Genomic DNA, 9,413 nt, shown 5'->3' on the forward strand with positions numbered 1-9,413 from the left:
ACTAAGGGATGCGTTTTTCCTTTTTTCTGGGCGCGGGAACTGGACAGAAAAGGAGCGGGAGGTAACGGAAACGAAGACGGCATGGAGAAAACCTGGTTTCCAGTCGCTTCCCAGTCTTAAAGGGCCAGGTGCACAAGTTTCTCGGGAGGTGGTGGGCTCTCCTTCCTTAGAGGTTTTTAAACAGAGGCTAGATGGCCATCTGACAGCAATGAATGTCCTGTGAATTTAGGGGAGGTGTTTGTGAGTTTCCTGCATTGTGCAGGGGGGTGGACTAGGTGACCCTGGAAGTCCCTTCCAACTCTCTGATTCTATTATTCTACTCATGAGCAAAGACGCAAAGACCCTGGAACATTGGGCGATTTGACTACATATTGGAGATTCTTCTCAGATCGTTTAAACGACTTTCTACTTTTTTTTTTTTGCAAGAACAGAATAGCTTGGAGGGGGTGGGCTTTTTACTCCCCCCCCCCCCAGATGCCTTTTTCTTGCCTGAAAAAAGCTAGCCCCTGCTTCTTCTCCACTGCAAACAAACAAAACAAAGCGCCGGGATGTGTGTGTGTGTGTGTGTGTGTCCTTACGTTTTCCCTTGATGTGGCTTCCTGGAGCGAGAAAATGGCAGAGAAACCGGCGCTCTTCCCCTCCGAATAGTCTCCGAGGCGGCATCTGCAAGGAGATACAATCAGGGCTTTCTGTGGGCTGGGCTAAAAGCTCTAGAGGAAAGAGTTTCAAGGCGACAGTAGAAGGGCAGAGAAAATATAATTTCAGAGAAGAAACTTTTCCTGCAAATTGTCATTTAAAAGCTAAATGTATGTGGGGGAAGGGGGGAACCAAGTGTTTCCCCAAATTTTCTTGGCTTTTCCCCAGACTTCTCCATTGGTTCATTCTTTCCTTTGTCCTCCTCCTGTCTCTCGCTCTCCTCTCTGCCTAGGCACCCCGCGAAAGAACTCACCTGGTCTGCTCTGGCGTTTCTTGGAAGGTTGGAGACCTACAGCTTGTGGCTTCCTCTTCCACGGGCTCCGGGATCCCTTCCCATCTTTCGTCTCTGCATCTCCCCTTCTCCTTTTCTTTCGCACTGCTTTCTGCCGAGACACCGCCCCCCCCCCCAATACCCTTTAGCTGGGACCACTAACCATCGACAGACACACTTCAGTTCTCCAAAGCGCGCCAGTGGTTTAATTTTTTCGAATCCCCTTCGGGAAGGGACAGAAACAGTAGACTGAATGACACCCCCCTTCCCTTAGAGTCATAGACGCCGCTTAGTCCTCCCTTTTCCAACTAAATCAGGATACCGAAGCCCAGATCAACGGGGGGGGGGCAGTGTTGGGGGGGGATTGTTGGGAGGGGTGGTGGGTTCCTATTAAGCCCCCACGCACCCCCTCGGCTTGGGAAGCAGCGAGCTCTCAGGGGCTCAGAGCTACATAATCCCCCCACCCCCAACCCAGGAGCTTGGGGTGGGGGTGGGTTTTGTGCCGCCCATCTGTAAAAATAAAGGGCAGAAATCCTAACTCTCTGCGTCGGAGGAATGGGTGAAGCTATGGGGGTCACAGAATAAACTGGAGCCCAGCTGATGGTGGGGTGGGGGCGGACTGCAGATGGAGTGGGTCCAATCCACTCCCAGGTGGGTCAAGGACGCCGCTGCATCTTAAACGCCATAATCCCTTCGGACCAAGCCCGAGATGGGCAGGACAGAGGAAAGCCAGCCCCCCCCCCTCCCCGGTCGGTTAGAAGGAGGCAGAGGCGGCAAGCGGGGTCCCCTTTTGCAACTGGCTGGGGACACGCGCCGCTTCAGCACCCTGGAGAGCGCCCGAAGCGAGTCTAGGCAGGCAGCTTCGACCCAGCAGCGGGAGAAAGCTCTTCTCCTGGGGCAGGAGGCGGGGCTGGGCTGGGATATTGTTAATCTAGTTATTTACTTAATTTGTGTTTTTCCTTTCGCGCTGAGACTCGAAGCGGAAGCAGAGATCGCAACGCAAATCTGAGCATTCCTTTATTTTTATTTCATTTCTGTTAAATACATTTATACCCCGCTTCTCTCCCAGTTGGGGAACCAAACCAGTTCCCTTCCCTCCATTTAAATACTGCTTTGAGACTTATTGGTTTGCTGGGGGAGGAGTGGGGACTCTCAGAAAGACACCCGCCCCCGGTACTCCTCCTATTTTTGAAAGACAGTTTTGTCTTTCCTACAATCACTCCTGTGTGTGGGGACGACGACGCAATATCGCTCCCAGTCTTACACATTCCCCCAGCTCGCATGCGTGGTCTCATGGCTGCGATCCTCTGGGCGCTTCCTGGTGAGCGGGGTCCACCCACAGCATACAGGAGGACTTTCCCAGTCACTGCGGCTGGGGTTGAGCAGCACAGCCTGTTCTCGAGTAAGCGTGGTCGACGTCCCTGCGGTTTAGTTCTGAGTAAGCACGTGTCAAAGCTGGCTGCCCGCCTGCTCCACTGGCACTCTTGGAAGATGCGACACGCCTTCTTTCCCCCAAGGCTCTCTGCGCTGGATTTGACACTGGAGGTGGGGAGGGAGAGGGAAGGGGTTTGTTCTTCCGTCCTTTGGAAGGCCATTCACAAGTGACGCCTCCCAAAACGTGAGGGCAGAGGGAGTGCATTTCGAATTGGAAAAAGTCCAGAAAGGGGCAACTAGAATGATTAAAGGGTTGGAACACTTTCCCTATGAAGAAAGGTTAAAACGCTTGGGGCTCTTTAGCTTGGAGAAACGTCGACTGCGGGGTGACATGATAGAGGTTTACAAGATTATGCATGGGATGGAGAAAGTAGAGAAAGAAGTACTTTTCTCCCTTTCTCACAATACAAGAACTCGTGGGCATTCGATGAAATTGCTGAGCAGTCGGGTTAAAACGGATAAAAGGAAGTACTTCTTCACCCAAAGGGTGATTAACATGTGGAATTCACTGCCACAGGAGGTGGCGGCGGCTACAAGCATAGCCAGCTTCAAGAGGGGGTTGGATAAAAATATGGAGCAGAGGTCCATCAGTGGCTATTAGCCACAGTGTGTGTGTGTGTGTGTGTATTTAGCCACTGTGTGACACAAGAGTGTTGGACTGGATGGGCCATTGGCCTGATCCAACATGACTTCTCTTATGTTCTTATGTAATTGGTTAGGTTTCTGATTTCACATGCCCTGGGAATAAAATCCGGCGGGACACGGGAGTAAAATCCAGAGGTGGGGAGGGAATTCGGGGTATTGTGCCCCCCCAAAACCCCCCCCAACGAAATGGCTTGTTCTAATACTCATTAGGTCCAGAGATACGCGGGTCAGTTCTTTCTGCCGCTGGGACACACTCTGGCCTGTCCAACAAACAAGGGAGATGCGATCAGGCAGGCTGTTGGCGGGCAGGGGGCGAGGGGGGAAGGCTCCCCAGAAGCGAATAGCGGTGCCATTCCCTCCTATGGGGAAAAGTAAAAAGTGGGTCCTGAGGAAGTGAAAGCCAAACCGCAGTTCGGGTGTTCGCGACTGTACTGGCTGCATCCTCATATGCGTCCTTCCTCCTCCTCCTCCTCCTCCTCCTCCGCGTCCCAGCTGCGCCTTGAGCATGTCCAGATTCAAAAGGGGGGGGGGCGACCTTAAACCTCCCTGGGACCGACTTGGGGGGCGGGGAGTCCAAAAAGACGGAGGGAGGGAGGGAGGCAGCTGAGCCTACCACGCGGGAACAGATGGGCCGGGGCTCGGCTGCGGTGCCGGGGCGTCCCCCCGCGACGCGGTGTCTAAACCCAGCGGCTGGGGAGGCGGGGCTAGACGGGGCGGACCCGCGGCTGCGTATAAAAGCAGCCCTGGCGGGCGGGGAAGGCCGAGTCGCCTCCTCTCTCTCGGTCTGGGCGCCGGCTCCCTTTCCGCTCCATGTCTCCGCTCAGCGCAGTGGTGGAACCCGCGCGGACTTGTTACCAGCCCAAGATGGGAGCTGCCAAGAGACCCGGGGAAGCCCCGGCGCTGCGCAAGGTGAGAGCCAGAAGGGCGCCGGTCGCGTCCCCTTCCCCGAGCGGCCTCCCTTTCCCGCTCCTTGTCCCTCTCGTCCCCTCCCCGTCGGACTAACCCGGGACTGCTTTATGCCCGCAGAGCCTCAAGCCACTGATGGAGAAGCGCCGTCGGGCGCGCATCAACGACAGCCTGAACCAGCTGAAGACCCTCATCCTGCCGCTCATCGGCAAAGACGTAAGTCAGGGGCAGGGCGCAGACCCGGGAGAGGCCTTGGCAGACCGCTCCGCCGTGTTCCCGGCGGCAGGAGAACTCAGCCGCGGGCAGGCTCGGCCAGACAAACCAACCGAGGGGCTATAGAATGCAGGGGCGGCCAAACGGTGGCTCTTTCACACATATCGTAGGGCCCCCGCAGCCCCCGGCCAGCTTGGAGAAGACGTTTGTCTCTTTCAATCGCGTCTCCAAGACAAGCCAGCCAGCGGCTCGGAGAAGGCATTTAAAGTTAAAGTGGCTTCCTTCCCACCTCTCTCCCCCTTTCCCCTCCCCCCACCTATTTATTTCCTTCCTTCCTTCTCACCCTCTCTCAAACATCCCATGTTCATGTCTCGCGGCTCTCGAAACATAGCGCGTTTTTGTATGTGGCGCTTATGCTGAGCAAGTTTGGCCACCCCTGCCGGTTCCTCCCTGGAAGCTCCCGAGCACTTGGGTCATTCAGATGCACTGCTGCTGTCCGGGGATGCTTCTTTCCACTGCTGTGGTAGAAAGATCGAGCCCTCCGTGCATGAATTGGAGGTTGTGGCCGTCGCTCTCCTCCGTACTGGGCGAAGCGCTTCCTTGGCCTTTCTCACCCCCAAGGAGCAGCTGGCGCGGCGGCTCTGGCGCTGGGGATTCTTCTCCCAAAGGCGACTCGCGCAGCTCCGCGCTCCCAAGACTCTGGCAACGCGACCCCGCGGTGCCGCCCCTCCCCCCCCACCCCGATCTTCCTCCCACAAACCTTCACATGTGCGCGGCTCCAGGCGCCTCCCTGCTTTTCCCGAGCTTTGCAAGCCTGGGGCTTGCCTGGCAGACGGTTCCTCTGTCCCGGCGCTCCTTCCCCGCCGCCTGTTGCCATCTCGACTCCCGACGCAGCTCCACAGACCCGCCTTTCCACGGCTGGACTTACGCAGTCGCCTACTTTTTGACTTGCAGTGCAGGCGAACCTCGACGGCGTCGCTGCCGTTCTCAAGCTGCCCCCACTCTCTGAACTCGCCAAGACCCCTCTGCCCTCTAAAGGGCTGGACGCTCTCTCTCTCTCTCTCTCTGTCTCCCTCCCTCCCTCTCCGGCCCTCTGTCTAGCCTTCTACCCTCTTCCAGGGTTTCCCGGGGACCTCATTTGTCCTGCTCCTGTTAAATGACCCTTTTAAATTAAAGGATGTTGGTCCATTGGTCAAACATCCGAACGCAGCCGTTGAATATTGCCATGACTTTCGTTGGGCTCCACTGAAAGATCACCAAACAACGTGCAAGCTGTTGAGCTCTTCAGAGCTCTTCATCTGGCCAGAGATCCAATTATTTTTAAACGGGGGTGGGTGGGAAATCATTGCTAATAGGCTATTTTGTTTTTCTTTCTTTTCGTCCTCTGCCTTCCAAGGAAGCTAGGGGTTCAGATTAGAGCCTGAGAGAGATCTGAATTATATCTAGGGTTTCTGTTTTCAAAAGGAATCCCGCTTACCCCAGGGCCAGATCTAGTGGGGGCAGCAGGGGATGCCGACGGAGGGGGGGGGCGGCAAATTGGGTATGGAGTCCATTGTATTCTATGGGAAGATAGAATGGCCCAAAGGGGGCGTCATTTTTTAATTCCCCCCCCCAGAAGACATGTAGATTCAGTCCTGACTTACCCCACTTTTCCCATAGCCTTCTTGGAACTGGTTTTGCCTCCTGCACCATCTAATCTAATTCATTCTCCCCCGCTCTTTCGTCCTGCATGCCCTACTTGATAAAGAGTTCTGAGGAACTCAAAAGCTTGCTTATTTCCCTGTGATGTTTGGGGAGTCCTAATAAAACGTCTGAAATTTATAAATTTTCCTTCTAGATTTAAACCTAGATGTTTTTAACAGAGTTCTATGTACTTGTCTTCCCTTTGTAAAACAAACCTAACAACCTCTGCCTCTTTTCTTTTCCAGAGTTCTCGCTATTCCAAGTTAGAGAAGGCTGATATATTAGAGATGACCGTGCAGTTCCTCAAAGAACTTCCTGATTGGCGTGCCTCCATTCCTGGTGGGTGAAATGTCATTCACACATTCCTGTACATGGCTTGTTTTTGAGGGCGCTCTTTATTATACATTACGATTGGCAGCCTGGGGCTGGGAAATACCCAGAGATTCTGGGGATGGAGCCTGAGGGGGGTGGGGCTTGGGAAGGGGCTTCAGTGGGGTATAATGCCTTAGAGGCCATTTTCTCCAGGGGAACTGGTCTCCATCACCATGAGACCAGTTGTAATCCCAGGAGATCTTCAGTCACCACCCCTGAGACTGGCAACCCTATTAGACATCCTTTGATGTCAGGGCAGTTGCATGTGTGAATGGACTTCACTGAACAGCACAATGCCTGCAGTAATTGGGAAGTCCCACCTGCATCACAGGGCTAGCTGGTTCATGCATGCTAGGAGCCACCATGCTGTTGTTATTGTGTGACAGACGTGCATGTGTGAAGTTTCAGAGGCAAGACTGGACAAGTGGGTCCTAGGAATGGAGCTCTAGCAGGAGAAACCCATCGCTCAGTAGAGATGCAGACATGGGAAGTTCCAGTCTAGGAACTGCTTCCTCTTGAGATGGAGAGTTGCTTTGAGTTAGAACAGACACTGTGGTGCTAGGTGGACAAAATGCCCTGTTGCAGTCAAAAAGCAGCTGCATTCCAAGGCTTGGTCCCTGGGAAGGGCTGTGGCTCAGTGCCACAGCAACTACCCTGCATGCAGAAGGTCCCAGGCTCAGTCCCCACCATCTCCAGTGAACAGGGTTGGATAGTGTGAAAGTCTTTCACCTGAGAGCATGGAGAGACACTGCTGGCCTGAATAACCATAGCAGAAGCATGCTGGGCCCATAACCTGTTAGATATTGGGATACTAGCAGAGTTTGATTAAAAACACAGGGTATGGCTCTTGTTTTAACTCTGCTAATATCCCAGTATCTAACAATAAGCAATTCTGATCTGGGCAACAGAGGGTTTGATTCAATATAGGGCAGCTTCATGTGTGTCTTTCCCTCAGCAGAATTGGGGCCATTGACAAGAAGGGTTAGATGGCTTTTCTAACACTATCCCTGCTTGCCTGAGACTTTTTAAATTATTATTATTTAAGGGACAATGGTAACATCCTGGTACTTGGCAATGTTGCAGAACATTAGTTTATTTAAAAGGGGGAAAGTCTAAGACAACAGAGGGAAAGAAAGGGGATATACATCGTCAAGTGCATGATATGATTTGAGATTCACTTGGATCTTACTCTTATTTTCACAGAAATGGATTTAGGGGAGCCCAGTTTAACCCATTCATTTGACAAGTGATTCACCAATAGAAAATACATAACCCACGGGCATTTCTATTTTCATAAGAACAGCTTTAGTTTGAAGGTGTATTGCTTATGAAAGCAGATGAAAGAGGCAGAAGATCTGAAAACAAACATACATTCCAGAATCCAGTTAGCGTAGGGCTTGTGTTTACATCACAAAATCACAAGGCAGAAAGACTGACTACAGAACATGACAAGTAATACGGATCTGTTGCCACAAATGGCAGCCCCTGTCTGGAGTTTTTTCTCCCCTTCTACAATATGTAATACCATGTTCCAATGTTTTTAGATGGTGTGTTTTCCTGCCTCTGCTCCATGTTATTTGTGGCTGCTGGTGGAGGGTGGGAAGGCTCAGTCCCTCAGCTGAAGGGTACTTCTTTGCCCCAAAGCTTCCAGAACTTCATTGCTGACCCAGATCTTTCTTCCACAGCCTCCACTGATGGTTATTGTGAAGGCTACCAGGCCTGCTTGTCCCGCCTCACCAGCCTCCTGCCCAAGTTCACTCTCCTAAATCCAGATGTCTGCAACAGCCTCCTGAGGCATCTTCAAGAGGCTAGCAATGAACACCGCTGGAACCGGGACTGTAACAGCCCAACAGACTTGCCCCAAGTACAACACTTGGCCGTGCCCCTCGGCCCAGACAGAAGGGCCCAAGAAACCTTCTCTCCGCACTTGCCTGCTGTGGTGCAGTCTGCCCTCTGGAGGCCCTGGTAGGCCCACAATGACTTGTAGCTAATTCTAAAGCAAAGCTTGCTCCTGATTCCCAAAACTGACTGCTGGGGCACCCCATGCTGCTAATGCCTTGAGAAACACATTTGTGGAAAAACGTCTATGAGCTCCAAGTCCCCATCCACAGAGGAGGTTGCCTGCTGTGTCTCTGTGTGAGTCACCACTCCGACCTTTCCTTTTTCTACTGAAGATAGGATCACCTATCTACCCTTCAGCAGGGTGTGATCGGATATTCAATCACTCCTGAAGCAGAGACATGCAGACACTCCAGATGCAGAGACATGCAGAATTATGAAAGGGGGTAGACAGGGGTTATCTCTGTGTGAGCACCATTCTAGGGCTTCCTACTTCTGCACTGGAGGCATGCCAAGATCAATGACTTGTGCAGAAACTCACAGAGTAGGTTCCTTTGAGGGACAGAAATCATTGCTGAGGAGACGCTCTCCAAGCAAGTCTTTTAGCTGTAAGAGACCTTGAGTTTTAGTTAAGGGGGGGAAGGGTACTTCAGCTGTCAGGGAAGCCTTGCTCTCTTCATTTATACTGTGGCAGTCTCCAGCATTTGGAGCACTTTCTGGTCCCTGTTCCTTTAGCCAGATCCCCACTCCATCCTGTCCCTCTCCTCTCTGGGTGCATTCACACTACACTAGATAGTGTGTTTCACAACTGGACTTGGCTATTCTTACACAGTAAAAATCCAGTTGCAAAACGCATTATTTAGCGTAGTGTGAATGCGCCCTCTGTGTGTTTTTGGCCACAGGGGCTAGGAACTGGTGGCCAGTAAACCCCACGGGTTGTGAATTCTCTTTCATCCGGTCTGTGACTTGCACAAATTCAGCCTGGCTTGAGCCAAAGGCTGGAAAGCACTTTAATCCTGTAGATAAATATATTTTCAAATATTTGATACATAATAAACATTGTAATGGTTGGTTAAAACAGTGTCATTTCTATCAGACTTCTGAAACATGGGTATCTTAGTGTTAACGCAGGGTCCTGCATCTATTTTTAACTGTCGTTTGTCTCCAGGGTACTCTTTATTCGAATGAATGAATGAATGAATGAATGAATGAATGAGTATATAAATAAAATCTATATGAAGGGGATTAGATAGATTTGTGAAGGAGAGGTCTAGCAATGCCTACTAGTCATGGTGACTGAGGGAAACTTCCTCATTCACTAAACCTCTGAACCCCAGAACCAGGAGACAACACC

At 51.9% G+C, this 9,413-nt stretch overlaps 1 protein-coding gene across 1 annotated transcript; it reads left to right on the forward strand.

Moving 5' to 3' along the window:
* The first annotated feature begins 3,813 nt into the window (after nt 1–3,813).
* HES2 (hes family bHLH transcription factor 2) lies at nt 3,814–9,137 on the forward strand. The gene is made up of 4 exons (XM_060259044.1): nt 3,814–3,955; nt 4,073–4,168; nt 6,094–6,187; nt 7,906–9,137. The coding sequence occupies exons 1-4, from the start codon at nt 3,857–3,859 to the stop codon at nt 8,187–8,189; spliced, it is 573 nt and encodes a 190-aa protein (XP_060115027.1). The 5' UTR covers nt 3,814–3,856; the 3' UTR covers nt 8,190–9,137.
* Nucleotides 9,138–9,413: the final 276 nt, after the last annotated feature.

Source organism: Heteronotia binoei, chromosome 18, assembly GCF_032191835.1.
Source record: "Heteronotia binoei isolate CCM8104 ecotype False Entrance Well chromosome 18, APGP_CSIRO_Hbin_v1, whole genome shotgun sequence".
NCBI lineage: Eukaryota > Metazoa > Chordata > Lepidosauria > Squamata > Gekkonidae > Heteronotia > Heteronotia binoei.